Source organism: Hydra viridissima, unplaced genomic scaffold (genome assembly GCF_058129835.1).
Source record: "Hydra viridissima isolate aposymbiotic clone 2 unplaced genomic scaffold, HvirCarnegie_v1 scaffold_9, whole genome shotgun sequence".
NCBI classification, from domain to species: domain Eukaryota; kingdom Metazoa; phylum Cnidaria; class Hydrozoa; order Anthoathecata; family Hydridae; genus Hydra; species Hydra viridissima.
In genome coordinates, this window is record NW_028324308.1 from 3,902,637 (window position 1) to 3,920,832 (window position 18,196).

The 18,196-nt window shown below is 30.0% G+C and overlaps 3 protein-coding genes across 4 annotated transcripts; all 3 read left to right on the forward strand.

Annotated features, from left to right (window-relative positions):
• The first annotated feature begins 2,904 nt into the window (after positions 1-2,904).
• On the forward strand, positions 2,905-6,221 carry LOC145185708 (uncharacterized). 2 transcript variants are annotated; one of them, XM_090098087.1, is made up of 2 exons: positions 2,905-4,728; positions 4,865-6,221. In XM_090098087.1, exons 1-2 carry the CDS (start codon positions 4,668-4,670, stop codon positions 6,055-6,057), a joined length of 1,254 nt encoding a protein of 417 aa, XP_089954213.1. In that variant the 5' UTR covers positions 2,905-4,667; the 3' UTR covers positions 6,058-6,221. The 2 variants fall into 2 exon arrangements, with proteins under 2 accessions (XP_089954213.1, XP_079917821.2); XM_080061695.2 differs by having other exon boundaries at positions 4,396-6,221.
• A 175-nt stretch (positions 6,222-6,396) lies between these two features.
• On the forward strand, positions 6,397-9,981 carry LOC145186152 (AP-2 complex subunit sigma). Its single transcript, XM_090098088.1, has 5 exons — positions 6,397-6,732; positions 7,064-7,213; positions 8,117-8,230; positions 8,346-8,405; positions 9,644-9,981. The coding sequence occupies exons 1-5, from the start codon at positions 6,730-6,732 to the stop codon at positions 9,743-9,745; spliced, it is 429 nt and encodes a 142-aa protein (XP_089954214.1). The 5' UTR covers positions 6,397-6,729; the 3' UTR covers positions 9,746-9,981.
• A 366-nt stretch (positions 9,982-10,347) lies between these two features.
• Positions 10,348-15,202, forward strand: LOC145185392 (stonin-1-like). Its single transcript, XM_090098266.1, has 2 exons — positions 10,348-11,253; positions 12,350-15,202. Exon 2 carries the CDS (start codon positions 12,381-12,383, stop codon positions 14,943-14,945), a length of 2,565 nt encoding a protein of 854 aa, XP_089954392.1. The 5' UTR covers positions 10,348-11,253; positions 12,350-12,380; the 3' UTR covers positions 14,946-15,202.
• Positions 15,203-18,196: the final 2,994 nt, after the last annotated feature.

Sequence of the window (18,196 nt, forward strand, 5' to 3'; positions counted from 1 at the left end):
TAAACTATACAGAATGGTATATAAACGCTGGGGAACTACCCGGGGACAAAAAAGCGTTATACGAAGTCAAGTTTTCTGTTCCGAAAACTATAGAACTGCACATGTTATTCGATATATATGTATTTTTTTCAAATCAATGTTTTGTTTTTTCAGATTATTGATTCAGATATTCACTTTTGTGAATAAAAATTATAAAAATAATTTTTTGGATTGAAATTTGTAGGCAACAATACTTTTTTTTTTGTTAAAAATAGATTTTCTACACTACTTTTTTTTGTCAAACTCACCCTTTTACTCCACATTCCCCTTCTCCCCCCCCCCCTCTCCCCCCTCTCCCCCCCCCCACTCCTTCCTTTATTTTTTTTAAGATTGAATGGGTAAAAAAATCATGTTTATTTTTTAAAACTATGACAATACAAATATTGATATGTGCATATTTTTATTCTTTAATGTAGCTGGAAAGATTGATTTTCAAAAATGCCAAATCAAGCTAAGAACCATGAAGACAACCCCAGAAACGAGAATTAAAAAAATGTGATCTTGCCAGCCATGTTTGACTTTATAAATATTTAAATGTTTATCCGTATTCGAACAAAAACTTGTGGTCTGGTGTGTAACTGTCGCATCTTTTAAATGTGTGACTAACGCGTTTTTCAAATTGGACATACTAAGCTGAAACAAAAAAGTTGTCTGGAAGCACCAAAGTTGATGAGAAAGCAGGCCCAACCCTATGTTGTACTTGCCTTAACCCTTTAGGCTATGGCGTGCCACACCATTGCTCCCAATCAAAGTTCCGTGAAAACATGACACTTTTTATGAAAACATGCAGACTTTAACTGCTCAAGATGTAAAGGTGGCAGAACAGATTGTAACAAAGGTCACCCTCTTTTACAGGAATTTCCGAATAGCAGACAATAGCTGACTGATTTTTTCACCTCCAGTGAAAATAAGACCTTTGATACAAAAAATAAGTTTAAGCACAAGCAATTTGGATGTTTACTGCAAATATTTATCAGGTTTTGTTATTATTCTTCCTTTGATATGGTTTTATTTAAAGCTTGGTATTGGTAGTGGAAACATCTTTCTAAAGTTTTGCATCATTATTGCTGATGGTTCCTTAGGAGATGAAGCTAGCAACTCGCAATCTCAAAGAAAATTCCTCCTAACACAATACACTGGCAGTCTCAAAAGAACTGCCAGAGAAAAAAACTCAAACACTCAACAGATCTGTTCACTAATCAATGCAAATGCACAGAAACTGATTGTAGCTTAGCATATGAAAATTGCCAAAATTATTTGCAGACTTCAAGCACATTTAAGCATATATCCATGTACTTGGTGCAACTTTGACTCAAATAACATTACTTGTTCAGGAAATTTACAAAGCCTAGTTTCAATCAGATAAAGCCTCAATGTCATTAAGAAATTAGGTAGTATTTTGGCTGAGGCAAAAATATTTGGGAATATTGCTCATCAGCAAATCATCTTGGATATCATTCCGCCAATAGAGCTTCATTTTCTGCTGGGTATTGTTAACCACCAGTACAAAGATCCTCAAAGCCACATGGGCTGATGGTAATTGGCCTGCTGCATTTCACTTTCAACTGAGTTCTATCATGGAGGTTCATGTTATTATGATTTTCAAATCAAGCTTTGGATTTGTCCTGGAAGCAAACTACGCAAGTAAAATTGATCAGTTCAAGACATCATCTTTGGCTATCCCAAATGGTAGCATCACTCCTAAAGTCCAATGATATATCATGCCAAGGTCTTAATCAATTGCAAACGATCTCCGCTTGGACTCTTTAGTGAGTATGCAGTTGAAACTGCACCAGGATATTATCAACACTAGTCAAACTTTAAAAGGGACAAAAACCACATAGAATATAAAAGAAGATTTTGGAGTTGCATTGTGCAGTTGATTAGTAAGCATCTTGAAACTTCCACGAGCAAAAAACTTATCCTTTGAATTGTAGAAAATGTGTAGGAGAAGTTATGCTAGCTTTTAAAAGATGGAAAAAAAAAGAACTTTTGAGTCTATTAAATTAGAAAGAAAACAGATACTTAAGAATTGCACAACTGTTGTTAACCACAGAAAATAATCCCCCTCTAATCAAAGAAAATTCTTTTTGTGTAGAGTCATTTAAAGAAATGTTCATTCCAAGAAATATTTGAATTTTTCAACTTTTTCAAGCCTAAGAAACTTGTCTTGAATCTGCATTTTATTTGATCATATTGGTGTATTCTATTTGTTAAAATAGAACTACAGCGAGAGTATTAAAATCATTATAGTTATCTAAATATGTGGGTTAAGGATAGCCTTTTATATTTTTTATGACAGTGATTTATATCCATTTTGAGGTGCTTAAGCACAATTTTAATTACTCGTTGAAAAATAAACCCATAAATGCAGGTTAAAAACAAATCTTAAAAGTTTTTGTTATGCCGTAATTTTCCCTAATTCCGAACAAAATCGTATTTAAAGTTGAATAGCTCCGCTTGCTTTTTGAATTTTATATTGATTTTTTTTTAGTAAATAAACTGGAAACTAAACTGAATCCAACCATATTAAGCAATAAGTATACTTATTATAAAAATATCGTTAACTTTTAAATTTAAAAAGTAAAGATTTCGTTTGAAATTAGGAACACGTGTTCCTAATTCCGAACGTAAATATCAAATCACAAAAAATGGCATTCAGTTTAAATAAATAATTTATACTATCGTAGACCAAGCTTAGAGTTAGGTAAAAAAATCCTTGGTGTGTTTGCTATCACTCCATTTAGGTCCCACTCTCGCGTCAAATAGGTTATTACTATGGCCATTCATGATTACAGTGTCACTGATAAGTCTAGCGGTCCGCAGTTAGAGGCGAAAACGACGCAGATAACTATTATTAAACTTAGCTGTTACTACTTGCTGCACAAAACGTCTATCGCTTTCAAGCATATTTATACAGTATATTTCTATACTGCTCATACCCATGCAGTATATGTTTATATCTATGTTCTTGCAGTATAAATAGAAATTTTGTTCAAAAGTTGGATTTAGTTTTTGAAAAAGGTCATCCCAAACCGAAAATTCTTTTTTAAACAGTTTATTGCTACACTATAGTATACAAAAATTACAACGTAATGTATTGTTACAAACTTACATACCAATTCTGCTAGAACGAATATAGCAATAATATATAATATACAGCGAAAAAGATTGTGAAGTATTTACCATAATTATACCATAATAAACCATTTTTATAATTCGTCAGAAGAAGAAAATCTAAATGGATATTTCTCTTTCTTTTTTACAGATGTTATAAAGGTTTTGAAGGCATTTGATTGCTCATTCTGAATACTGATTTTTCATGGGAATTTCCAGTCTTATTCCAAAACTTATCTATAGATTTTAATACTATTTCATGAACCTAAAAGCTACTAAATGACATCTGATAAACATTTAAGTTGTATTTTTTGTCAGTTTCTTGAGATTTGTATTTGCTGTTTGTAGTTTTATAGGTTGATGATATACTGATATTTAAGTTTGGGCAATCTGTTGTTTTCTCCAAGTTCATCATGCATTACTACACTCCGTCCATAATATGATGTTAACAACCAATAAATAGTGATTCTTCCAGTTTTAGCAAATAGTATTTTTAACTGACTGATAATTCCATTCCTTGTTCCAGCATTCATATTCAAAATGCCACCTTATCACTCTTCCATAATTTATGTTCATCAAGAATAGTTATTTCAATCAAGAATAGATATTTCTTTGACAGTATTTTTTTCCATTTAGTAGATCTAGGGCTTGGTCGTTAATGTTTTTAATCAAAGTGCCGTATTTTCTTCATGTTATCTTTAAGTTTAACAGCTTCTTTTATAGTGGCTCCATAAATACCAAATTGTAAATGTGCCATTAAATGATCAAGGATTGATCTTAAGATATCTGTTGACAAATGGCTACTGCTCTGCTGCATGGTGCTTGACATTTTTGATGAGATCACTAATATAGTTGTAGTTTTGCTATGGTTTTAGTTTTGTTCTGAAAACTGCATAAAATAATGTCCAATTATATATTTAGATTTTTAAAAAATTTCATTACTTTTGAACAAATGTTCTATTTTCAATAAAAAACAAGAATTTACAAGAAATTCATAACCCTGATTTCATTGCAATATTTCACTATATTGAAGCATTAGGTTAATCAATAAGTTGTTTCACCCCTAAACTTTTTCAGAGTTATTTTTATGGTTATTAAAATTTGAATGAAAGCCTAGGAAATAAGTATATTATCTATATATACACATTTTTCTTAAAGATTATAAAATTTTAGCTCTTAAAACTTCATATTTTTAAAGGTGAATGTGTTGTAAAAACATACATCTTTCTACATGTATGAGTTTTAATTTATATTTTTACAGATTTAGACCATTCTTAATTTGTTTTTCAATTAAAATTGCTTAAGGTAACTGTTGGCTGAAAAAGTATGCCTCCTAATCAACAGCCAACATTTGACTCACGGTTTGAAAATTTGGAAAAAGATCCTGTATTTCTACGCAAAAGAAAAGCAACAGTTGCATGTTTTATAGTTCGAATGTTTCTTCTTGGTGCTGAATATGCTATTATTCTTCCTTCAATATGGCTTTATTTAAAGACATTTAATGTAGACCCATGGTTTTTGGGGATAGTTATAGCTGTATACCCTTTTGCTGCTGTTATATCTCTTCCTGTTGTAGGGTATTTGTTTGATAAGTTAAAGCGTATTAAAGAAATTATACTTATTTTAAACAGTTTTGAAATTATTGGAAATATAGTTTATTCCCTTCCAATATCTCCATGGATGATATTTAGTGGTCGTTTTCTTGCAGGGTTGGGTGATGGTTTTTATGCTTGTGCTACATCAGAAGTTGTACATACGTATCCTGTTTCACAAAGAACAAGTATATTTGCTCTACTGGAATTAGGAAGAGTTCTCGGCATTACATTTGGTCCTGCATTGAATTTTTTTTTGTCAAAGGTTAATTTTCATTTAGGAAGCTGGCGAATAGATTCTGGAACTTCCCCAGGTTTGTTTATGGCCCTGCTTTGGATTTTATGTCAAGTAATAACTGTATATTATACATCCAATTTATCACTACTAATAGAGGAAAGAGCAAGGTATTACCCAAATATAAAATTAGATACAAGGGGACCACCAACAAATGATCCTTTAAGAGAGGTTAAACGTTTAAGGGAAACATCACTGTGTGAGTCAGTAAATGATGAAGAACCATTAATATCACAAACTAAGCGTCCTTTTAAACTATATAAAAGTACAAATGGAGTATTATATGTTGATGACAACTTGACTGAAGAAGAATCCTATACTGAGTCTAACAATAGTGATAGTAGTATATCACTACATGATGTGTCTCCAAAATCTGGTGTGTTGCAATTGTTTCTTGCTTTATGTACTACTGAAATACTAAGCATCTTTTATTCAGATCTGATGCTTTGGTTAGTACAAACAGAGTTTGAAGTTTTATTACCGCTTTTAACTCAAGAGAATTACCAGTGGGGTGAAAGCAATGTTAGTATTGTTTATATGGTGGGTGGTGTGTGGTTAATGTTTGTTTTCTTTTTGATTTACAAGTTTTCTGAAATGATGAAAATAAAAGACCAACACTATGTGCTTTTCTCTCTAGTATTTACAATAGCAGCTTTGCTACTTTTAATGTGTGAACAAATACCTGAGTCTAAAGACATTAAAAAAAGACTACCTATATTTCTATCAATATGTGTTCTAATATTTTCAACAATTCCTTTAAACTTAGTTGCTGTAAAGTCTTTAGTTTCAAAATTAACACCACGTGAAAAGCAAGGTTTAGCCCAAGGCGTTTATTCATCAATAGGGCGAATAGCATTGATTTTGGGACCTATTCTAGCTGGTACAGCATTTAAACACTTAATCATCTTTGCAACAGCAATGAGTGTTTTGTGTGTTGTTGGATTAGTTTGGTTTGTGTTAAATCTTGGGAAAATAAGACACAAAATAATGATGATGGAGTTGAGAAATTCATAGTTTTCTTTTTGCCTTATGATTGGCACTGAATATTATGCCAAAAATTTAAAAAGAAATTTTTTGATGAATTTTTTGATAAATTTATAAACAATAATCATCTTTTAAGAACTAAATGGGTTTATATCTTGAGTGAATGGCTGAAATCATCATGATTGAATTGCCTGTTGCAGATTGTTTTGTTTAAGATATTTTATTCTTTATTTGATTTCTTTGAAATTTTTAATAGATTTTTTAGAAAATATAAATATATATATTTTTGAAATTTTTGAGTTGTTATAAATATAACATTAAACTTTTTTTTTAATGTAATCTGGAACACCATGATTTTTGTGAGTATATATACTCACACTTTTATATATATTTATTATATCTTTAGTATCATCTTAAGAAATATGTCAATCTAGAATGTAAATCAAGATAATGATTAATCTAGTATCTTGCATCAAACAAACAATTTTTTTTAACTATTAAATTGAGATAAAAGTTAAAAGTTTTTTAGTTTTTAACAACTTATAAATGTTTCATGATTTTTATTATGGTATTTTTATTATGGCTTTAAATAGAATCAACTTAGCAGATTTTAAAGTATCTTTTCTCACTCATGCTTTATTTAGCTCTTTACATTGATTTTTTAGTAAAGTATACAAAAAGTCACTTAGAGTCTTGATTATAATGGTAAGGCTTCTTCTAATTAAATATGAACTATATTTAGTGAATGAGAGCGTTTTTTTTATTTTATTGTTTACTTAAACTTCACATCAATTTCTAAAATTAAATGGTAATACTTACTCATAAGAGATACTCGTTTTAACATTATGTTATTAATTTTAAAATTCAATTAAAAATTTATTTGGTTAAATGAATGACAAATGATTTTACATTGACTATTTACAAAATACGCTAAGTTCAGTGTATTGCTTCAATTCTCATACTTTTTTTTTATTTTTCACTGTGACTCTTTGATTATGATATAGTTATAGTTGTTTTTTTTATTTCCGATATTCAGATTCGGTTTATACTCATACAAAATCGTGCAGGAAAAACAAGACTTGCAAAATGGTACATTCCATTAGATGATGAAGAAAAACAGAAACTCATTGAAGAAGTACATGCTACTGTGACTGTTAGAGATGCCAAACACACTAACTTTGTTGAGGTTTTTTGGTATTTTTTTCTTATTAGCCTAAAATACATCTTTCATACCATTATATATGCAACCCTTTGAATTTTTTTTCCATTTTTCTTTTTGTAAGAGTAATTCTACAAAAATTTCTTTTTCTTTTTAATTTTTTCAATATTGAGATGGGTTTCTAATTTTATAGTGTTAGAAAAAAGAGCTGTAAAGAAATTCAGGCTGTAAAAATTTATGAACTGTAAAAAAGATTGCTGTTTACTATATTATTCAGAAAGAGGAAAAAAAGAAAATTTTTTTCAGAAAAAAGTCTTCAAACTCTTTCCTGAATTCATCTCTAGCTTAAGTTGATTTAAATTAAATCATTTTGAGACTCATTTGAATGTTTAAAGAATTTCGAAAAATCAGGTAAAGTTAAAAAAAAACTTGAAGTTGAGTAATAACATTACTCTGGTAGGTTAGTTAACATACTAAACTATAACATATTAAACTACACATCATTAAACTTCTTTCTGTGTTTTAAAAATAAAGGTAGGTCAGTAAAAAATGTATTAGAAGAGAAATCCCTGTAACTTTGGTTGGATCATCAGCTAAAATAATTGCGAACCCAAACTGATGAACCAATCAGAATTGCATAAAGAATTCTGTGTATTAAGTTGTACTAAAAAAATCTAAGTTTAAATTAATCGTGAGAAGTTAAAGATAGGTGGATAAAAATACTTTGCAAGCAAGAAAACCACAACAGAAAAATATTTTTAACGAATAAACAAAGATTAACTTTGGTGAAAAACCAAAGATGTGAAAACTATTAGGTATATTACTATTTCAAAGCTTTCAGTAATTTTGAAATATAGAGTTTTTTGAGTTTATAAAAAATATAAAATAAGAAATATCCCAAGTTTATAATCTGTAAAAAAAATCTTGTAGTTTCGCAGCTTCAAAATTGTTTACAGAAGATATGCAGGGCTGTATTTTTGTTTCTGTGTTGACGTTACTGACAACAATCTTGTCTATCTTGAAGCTATTCATAACTTTGTTGAGGTGCAGTTTAATCTTTTATGATTAGTTATTGACAAGTTTTTGTTTTTATTACTTTTTGTATGAATTTAAACTCTTATTACTTTTTTTATTAATATAATTTTGTTTTGTTTTTTAGGTCTTAAATGAATTTTTTCATAATGTTTGTGAACTAGACTTAGTATTTAATTTCTACAAGGTGAGTACAAGTAAAATAACCGATGAAACAAATTTGATTGCAATTTTTTACTTATTTTTTGTTATTACTGTTTTATTTATCTAAACTGTTGTTTTAGCACGAAGTTGAACAAATTTAAATATTTTACAATATGCTGTCCCAACAGCAGATTTGGTCTTAAACAATCTGTTTATATACCACTTATTTATATTAGTTTTGTGGTTTTCAAAGTAACTGTGAAATTAGCAACCAGCCTCCCTTATTTCGTATTAAACTAAAAATATTTGATTGTTTTTTGGCTTAAATTTTTACTCAAAAGAAATGATATTGTTTTCTATGCTGTCCATACCTTGAACTATATTAATGTCATAAAAAAAAAAGTTATTCTTCGAACTAAAAGAGATTAACGAAGAAAATCTTAAGTAACTCAAATTAACGAAATCGAAATTTTTTGTAATTAACAGATCTTTGAATTTAGTGCATTTTATTCATCTAACTGCAGATTAAAGAGACCAAAAGGAGTCCAAATAGAGAAACATCTCAGTATCAAGTTTTAGCTCAGTTTTGAAATTCAGACAGCAGTTTGAATTGTTCTTAATTTATACAAGGAGCAAGGTGATAAGAAGGTAGTAACCATTATGAGAGAAAGCCAGAAATTTATTTACTACAGACTTGTCACTGTCAATTGAAGTATTGAAGCTCTAAAACAACAACAACAAAAAAAGATTTTCAGGTGTTTAAAGATTTTTATTTTCATGCGTTAATGAGTTACAGTTGTCTGATAACAAAAAATGAAAAGCTATGTGACCACTGCTAGACTATTATCGAATATTTAACAGCATTAAAAAATACATAGCATTTAAAAAAAAAAAGAGGGGTCCAAAGCTAGGATCAGGATAAATGATATCAGGAGATATGATCAGAAGATTATATCTCCTAAACCTTCGTAATTTACACCTTTGTTTGTACCCTTGTTAACCTTGTACCCTTATAACTTATACTTTGAAAGAAAAAATTAAGATATATTTTCACATTTCAGCTTTATTTGGATTATCTTTTCGAAAGCCACGGAATGGAAAAACCCTAATAATGTTAATTTAATCTGGAAGTAATTATGACTTTTGACAATAGTAATGATAAATCTTTATTTTCATTGTGATTCATATGACGAACAATCCTGTTCAACCTTACCACTCCTTAAACTTCAAAGCAATTGTTTTGTTAAATATTAGTGTTTTTTATACAAAATTACTTCGTAGGTTTATTCCGTAGTTGACGAGATGTTTCTTGCAGGCGAAATTCGCGAGACAAGCCAAGCAAAAGTCCTAAAGCAACTTTATATGATAGGAACATTAGAATAATTAAAATTGATTTTTTTTTTATCGAAGATTACTAGTATAAAGAATCAAACACAATATATATGTATAATTTTGTGTTGACACCTAATAATGAAGCGTGAAGATATTTTCCAGGAGTTTTTATCGGTGCAAGATGTTTTTTTTTCGGTCGACTAACGAGTGATTATGCTTATAAATTTTTGTGAATTATGTGTTATAGATTTTTACATGTATTTATGTTTAAAATGAATGTTCCTAAACGAATGTCTTTTTTTTTTTTTTTTTTTTTTCTAAATTTTTAACTCTGAAGATGTTTATGTGCATCAAGACGATAAAACATGAATGAAAATAAAAGTTGGCTACTATTCTATATTTCAGACGCAAAAATATTTAGTATTAAAACAGTTTTTTTTTTTTTTTTTTTGGCACAGATTAAATCTCATTTATATAAATCTAAGTTAGATTTATGTTTTTGAGAATTTCTTTCGAGTAACCGAGCTATTTAAATTTTAAAAACAAGATTTTATTGAATGCCCAATGCGGAAAGTACGCACGCTGAGGAAAAGCAACCATGCTGAGTTTTGTTCTTTAAAGTTTAAGATCAAGTAACTGTATTAAATCAAACTAGAAAAACAACAACAAAAATCAAAGGCCTCATTTTCTATGTTTAAACGAAGTTTTCGTAAATTACTCGATCAAATGTAGTGTAAGCTGCAAGTTGTGTATTAAATACATGCTCAATATTTATAAGGCATAGCAAACCACTGGGCTATCATCAAAGAATTCTTTTTGTTTGTGTTGGCAATGGACCATGAATGCGGCGTGCGTGTACGTTCAAAAAATTTGGTTGTAAACAGTCGGTGTATTGAGCTCGCTAGATCTGTTGGGTGTAAATATAAAGATCAGCGTTTAAAATGCATTAATTTTTGGAGAAAAAATAGGCGCTTACTTTCATACAATTTTGTTTTGATGAAGATAATTTAATTTTTTATCTATCATCAGCTATCTAATACTTAAAACTACGGGAATAAAACATCGCTTAATCTTTAACGAAGATCGCGACCAACAGCAGTATAAAAAAGGTCAAATCTATTGGATCGAAAAAGAGATCAAATCAACTGATGAAAAGAAGTAGAAAAAATTTTAACGAACATTTTTTGCAGCTTAAAACGTCGTTTAAATCCTGTTGAATGGCCGTTAAAGCGGTGATATATTTTAACCATAACTCTCCGCCTAATCACAAGCATTCATTATTAAAACTCTTCTTTCATGAAATGCATTTATTCGAGTGGCTCACAATATTTTACATTATTAATTATCAATAAATTTTGCATGTTTTCCGTGCATTTAATTTAATTCATACATAATCAATGCACAAATGTTTGCGCAATAACATTGGACCGAAATTTTATGTGCTGTCGCATAAAGTTTCAGTTACTTTCGATTTTTTAGTGAAGTAAAGACTATAATTTCATATTAATCATGGTTTAATGTTGAATGCTCAGTTTGTTTTTTAATGATTTAAAGTTTTGGTGAGTAAAATTAAAGTTTGTTTTCATTTTTTGTATTTTGTTAACATTTTGCTAATGAAGTTTAAATGATAGGCTGGCACTTTTTATGCTGAAAAAAAATTATAATTCTATAAATCTAATTTAAAATCAGCTTAGTAAGTTTTCCAAAGGGAATATTTGTCTTGAATTTAATAATACACGTTGTTTTTTTGTTTTGTTTTGTTTTGTTTTTTTTATAAGAAAACGTGTTTATGAGAAACTACTAAAAGAAGCCCCAAAATCTTTAGAAACTATTAGTACTAAGTTACTTTTCGATGAGAAACTTATTTTATTAAGAGATCAAAGAATATTTCCTAATTTGTGTTCTGTTCAGGGACAAATCTGAGGATTATATTACATTTAATGATATTAATGGAATTCAAATAATTTTAGTTGACTGTAAAATATTTTATTTTACTTGTTAACATGTTTTCAGATTGCATTTTATTTACTTTTTCTCTCTTTTGATACTGAAGACACTCTTCAGAAACTTTTGGTGCAAGAGTTGTAAAAAAGTACCGTTTAAATAAGAAACTTTTTAGTACTAGCCCATTTTCTTAGTTTCTTGTAAAAAAACAACAACGTGTAACTCATGCCATAAGGAAAGTATGCAACTGATGTTTGCTGTGATGCTCTCAAAAAGCAAAATAGTTGCCGATGTTGTCGAAAGGTAAAATAGTTTGATTAGAACAAAACATAAAAAAGTAAAAATATTATGGATGATTTGCTAATATTTTAGGCGTTTGGTGGAGCTAAAAAAAATTTTTAAAAACCAAACAGTACTTAGGTTTAATGAGAGCTTTAAAATCAACTGACACTCCAATCATCGCTAAATTAATCCAAGAATTTGATTTTAAGTTTTCTTAGAGCTAAAAAAGATTTACTCCAAGAAAACTTAGTCTAGCGTCAGCAAACGTACAAACGTAGCAATTGTACAAGTTCTATTGTCTACAGATCTACTGTTAAGGAATCTTTTTTTTTGTGTGTTCGAAAACTTTTTTTGAAAAATTTGAAGAAAAAAAAAAGAACACTGTATATTGAATAAGTTCAGATTTTTTTTAGAAACTTCTGCTTTTAGATAAGGATTCACTAGCTCCTTAGATCTTTGGATGGTTACAACAAGGAGAATGAGTTGGATATTGTTTGGTGAAAACGTACTTGTAAAAAAACGAAAACCAATCGAACGATATAACTTAGCCGTGATCGATAGTTCTTTTGAAAACACTGAGTCAGGTTCTCTTATAAGTTTTATAAGCGATTCACGCGAAACCTTATTTAACAGCAACGAATCGCGCAACATTTCTATCGAAAATTTAACTGACTGCGAGTTCGCACGTTTTGACGACGTTGACCATAGGTTAAAAAAAACTCAAATAACGGAAAGTTGTGGCGTATTAAACAACAACTGCGCAGATGGCTTGAAAACAAAAGAGAACCAATTAAATTTAAAAAACACTATTCAATTCAACCATCTGACATTCGAAGAAAAAGATAAGCAGCTGTGTGATTTTAAATCAATTTCTTCACGAAACATTCGAATAGATCATTCTTTTATCTGGCCGTCAATAAAGAAAACAACAGAGCTCGACAAAAATTCGTCGGCTTCTTCGTTAAACGAGTTGCTAAACGAAAAGAACGAGTTACTCAATGAAAGGCTTTTAGATCGTCAATTGTCACCTAAGTTTGTATTCGAAGAGTTAAACAAGGCAACACCTGGGTTTGAAGAGTCTTTTTCTAGTTGTCTTAAAAAAGAAGCAATTGCTATTCTAAACAAGTTTAACATGGATACTTGTTCCCTTTATTTCGATACTAGTCTGGACCTTTCTTATGAAGAGTTAATTTCTTCTAAAGTGAATCTCACTGGTCCACGACAAGAGTGGATAAAATTCAGTGAATTAGATCCCCAACTTGGTAATATTCTTGATGTAAATCAGTTGTCATCTGATAGCAATCAAAAAGAAAATTGTTTTCAAAATAAAAATAAAGACTATGAAAACGAAAAAAAAAGGAAGTTGAAATTTTTATGTGATGATTCGTATGCTACTAGCTTAATCAGAAAACGAAATGACGGAGAAGAAATTGTTCTTATATCTGACGAAAAGGAGCCAGAATATGAAGTAATCAGTTTGGACTATGAAAGTGACGAGGAAATGAAAAAGTTATCAAAAGGATCCATTACTAAGTATCCCAATGTTTCTCTATTTCAAGCTTCTTCGGTCTTAAAGTCAAAATTATTAGAAAACACTAAAGAAGCATTTAACTTCACTGAACCGATTGATATTATTGATGATACTTCTGCATTAAATACAAATAGAACAAGTTGGTCGTTCTGGTATCGTTACCCAGATCGCGCCAGACGTTTGGGTCGGAGAAAGTGGATTCCAGTTATAGTCACTTTTGAAAACGGTTTCATAAAATTGAACGGAAGTACTAAAAAGGGATCTGAGATAATTAAAGAATTTCCTCTTCACCCTTTCTTTGTTTTTACCATTCCTAAGATTCATAGAGGTAACAAAGATGGCCACGTTCACTCCGTTAAGTTGCAATACGTCAAATATAAAGAATCACGACGGATAAAGAGCGGGTCAAATGTTGAACATGTACCTGTTTATACTCCGGTTTTAAAATTAGCATCTAGGGACTTGCTTAGTCTTCGAGAGTTTCTAAGTGAAGTTGAAAGAATTATTCGTCAAATTCCAACATATCGTAGTAACATTGTGTCTTATCGTCAAGAAGGACTATTTATCGATTGCGACGATGAATGCAACTACTGCTTTTCAGGGGACGGGAAGTTACTTCAATATAGCATCAACGTACAGCTCCGGTTGCGGACCTTTATAAGCGGCAATCCATGTATAAGAATATTTTTAAACGATGCTAACTACAAAGACGTAGCAATAGCTAATAGTTTAATCGTAGGTTTAAGACCTCCAGAAACTTGGATTGAACCCAAGCAGTATGAATACCACCCATGCGTTGATACAAGTAATACCGAAGGAGGAATAAAGTTTTTACCACCGGACGGATGCAGTTTTGAGCTCCTTCGTCTTCGCGTTCGGGCTAAATGTACTCCTCCTTTGTTTGCAATGGCAAGCGTAGAAATTTTAACTGACAGTTTCGTTAGATTAAAAGCTTCTCTTCGTGTTTGTGGCGATGAAAAAAGTTTACAATACATCCGTGAAGACGTCCTTCTGTATATTCCAATTCCTAGTTCTTGGAGTACATTGTTTATACGTAGTAGAAGTATGCGAGGTTTTAAAAAATATTTAAAAGTTAAGGCGACATGTAAAACAGGCGATGCAGCGCTGGCAACTTTGAACAGAGTTTCTCTTCAGGTAAGTGTAGGCAGAGCTACTTATGAACCGGCGTTTGGCGCATTAGTATGGAGGTTGGGACCTTTGCCCATCATTAAAGGAAATAAGTCAACTGAAACTGTGCATACTTTTCAATGCCAACTTGAACCCATACCCTTTTCTATTCAAATGACTGATGATTTTCAACCTTATGCTTACGTTGAATTTAGCGTAGGGCATCAAATCGCTTCAGGAGTGCTTGTACATCAAGTACTTGTATCTGATAATAAATGCCCTGAGAAATGGATATGTTACCGCTCTAACTACATATATAAAGTATGCATGAAGTTATTGCAAAATGGAAAAGAAGTACAAAAATGATTCATTTGCTTCATTTGATTCATTTGCTTCTAGACATTTGGTGCACTGGCCTTTAAACACAACGTCTTTCACTTCAATTTTTTAAAATGTTTTTTGTACTTCCCGCCAGAAAATAGGTTCGTTTTTACTATATAGATTCAAAATTCGAAGTTATAATTTCGTATTTTTACTGATAATTATTTCTTTACAATTTTCCCCACTAGTATAAATAAAAGATTTTGTATTATATATTTTTGAAAGAAATCTGAACTATTTATTAATCTGTTGTTTGTTCATAACTATTTCTTTCCTTTCATAATTATTTTTTATTTAACTTTTTTTTCAATATATATTATATATAAACAGCTCACTAATGATTTTGAGTTCGACTTATTTTTTACTTACTCGAACTTTGCGAAATAGAGAAGAAGAATAGGTAAAAAAAATCTAAATAACTATTTTCTCAACGTATCAAAGAGTTAGACTGAACGACATTCAAAAAAGAGTCGAAGACCAGTTTTATATATTCAACTCTGCTAACCAAACCGTATGCAATAACCAAATCTAATAACCAAACCATATGCAATTCTCCGTTTAAAGCTATCAAGCAAAGATATCGAAAATATCGAAATGAACAGTTAAAGAACAGCAGCGTTAATCGCTGAATGAAGTTTCTTATTTCATTACGCAATATAAGATTATTTTGAGTAAATTTTTACAGAAAACTCGGACCAAATTTTCATCCGCAAAACTTCTAAGAAATTGAATGTAACAATAAAGAATAGTGCATTAATTTAACAGCTTTTAACTGGAGTTTCGACATTAAGTTCGGATTCTGTGTTAGAGATCTTCGTCACTTTTTTGTAAAGACTTTCTTACCAAATTACTAAATTTTTAAACAAGAAAAATAACTAAACAAATTCTCATAAACACAATCAGAGACTTCTATTTAAATTGCTTGTTAAATGTGATTCTCAAAAGGATCTTCATTTACATGAGTAACATAACTAACTACATATAATGACGGTGCCTTTATTTAATCAGTAATGTCTCGACGTCTCAAAATGAAGTAAAGTGTTAAATAACTCCGTCCTATTTTCAGTCAAATAAGTACCTAAAATTTGGGAGTTCATGCCCAGATTCAAAGTTTACTTCAGAGAAATTTACTTAGATTTTTGTATATTGTGTTTTTCCAAAAAAAGTTAACTAATTTCTGTACCCCCAAAACTTATGAGGTTCCCTAACTCTTTTTTTAAAAGTTCACTAAAAAATCACTGATGAGATGAGACTAAGGACTCAAAATTTAAATCGAGTAGACCTAAGTTTCGAAGAACGAATAGACGCGAGCCGACCACCTAATTCTTATGTGACGTCGTCTTTCGAACTTAAATCTTTTTCAAAATACGTTATAAGATGCTAATAATCGTTTTCTCTTCGCCGAAATGTATTCAATACATATTATGAATATAAATTAACAATGCAATTTAAACCATTGTAATTGTCATCTGCTGTTAAAAAGTCTCAAACACATTTTCGGCAAATTGTAAAAATGACCAAGATAAATCAGGATAAAAAGAAAAAACATTGTAGTCTCAAGTCAATAAAAAAAATATAATCCTAATAAAAAATTCCGTGGAATATTTCTAGAAAAACTTATGAATAGGGCGAAAACTCATATCTTGCTCTTGAACATCGAGTTCAAAATTCATTGCCTATAATTACAACTTTATTGAAATGTTGTAATTATAGGCAATGTAACAGACTATCTATTCGTTTGATTTATCTATTTATTGTGTTATGAGTTTATAAAAAGTAATCTGAAAGTTTTATGAAATTTTCATTGAAAAAAAAAAGAAGCCTTTTTACACTTTTAATCTGAAAGGCATAAAACAACTGAGTTTCTGATTGTCAGTGGTTCAAAAATACAGCTGATTAAAATTTACCCAATTCGCCAAAAAAAAACCCATTGGAATTTTATTTTTTTAGATTTTGTTTTTATGGAGTCAGATTAATTGAATTTTGCTACTAGAGATTTTTATTGATAGGAAATTCAAAAAATAAAGTTACAAGCTTTCTAAGCATTCTGTCTCGATTAAGTTTCACTGCGGTATGTCAACGTTAATTAAAATGTGTGACAATTTATCTACAAAAATATTTGTTAGGCGTATAACCGCAGAGGCAAGTCTGCAAAGACCTACTAAAATCCAGATTTGACACTTCATAAAATCTTTAACTTTTGTGTTAGAAGTACAAAGAAAAGAAAATTTAACATTTTTAAAATTGCATCTTTTCCCTTGTGAATATTGAAAAACATTAACACTTTTTTTTATAAAATCTTATCAGTGTTGACACTCCCCGTAAGATGCATATATTAAAATTCAACGTTAAAATGCAATACGATAAATGATTCTCGAAAAATGTATATATCTGGGAGTTAATGGTAGAAGTGTCTGTCATATTTTGGCATTAATAAGGCATCAGAAAGTTCTCCAAAATAACTATTCTTTCAGTGCTATAAAAACCTATTTTAAGAAGTCAAAAAAAAAAAAAAATTGTCACGATGTGATATTTACACTTATTATTTATGAAATAAAAAATAAGTGTCTCCTAAACGATTCATTTTTTTTAACATAGGCAGCCCCAGAAATAAATTACTATTACAATTGATTCTCAATTACTATATGACTCTCAATAAATATTTAAATAACCATACAAATATCTTCCAATTAATATGTAAACCAACAAAACGATTGTGATTGTTTAACAACCTTTATTTTACCATGGAAATATTCGTCTTATAAATAATATTTGTATCTTGTAATCAATATTTGTGTCTTATAAAAAAGTATTTAGAAATCTTAAAGAAACCCTGTTCTATGAGATAGTTTGCCAGTCAGTATAATCTTACTTTTTCAACGAGAATTGATTTTTTTTTGTAAACCCTATTTGGATGATATTTTGCAACAGTGACAACATCTGTATCAACATTTTTTCAAGATAATTGAAATTTAACGCCTTATAGAAGATAAAGAATTGCATATGTTGATGAATTAAAGCATTCACCATAGAACAGCGACCTAACAAAACATATAAACTTCTAACATTTTGCACAAAAAGGTTGCAAAAGAGCTAACTAAACGCAACAGAAGAAAACTGTCGATTAGACCATTCTTGTTAAATGCCAATACGGCGATAAACTAAATGTGCTAACTTTAATGCGCTAGAAGGCAGTGTAATTGAAAAAGGACTAAAAACATTTATTGTAAAATAGA

Bases quoted from the DNA above. Each gene is read 5' to 3' on its own strand.
- LOC145185392 (XM_090098266.1), top strand. From the start codon at position 12,381: ATGGTTACAACAAGGAGAATGAGTTGGATATTGTTTGGTGAAAACGTA.
- LOC145186152 (XM_090098088.1), top strand. The intron at 8,231-8,345 runs GTGCAGTTTAAT...TTTGTTTTTTAG, and splicing joins CTATTCATAACTTTGTTGAG to GTCTTAAATGAATTTTTTCA. The intron at 8,406-9,643 runs GTGAGTACAAGT...ATTACTTCGTAG, and splicing joins TAGTATTTAATTTCTACAAG to GTTTATTCCGTAGTTGACGA.
- LOC145185708 (XM_080061695.2), top strand. From the start codon at position 4,483: ATGCCTCCTAATCAACAGCCAACATTTGACTCACGGTTTGAAAATTTG.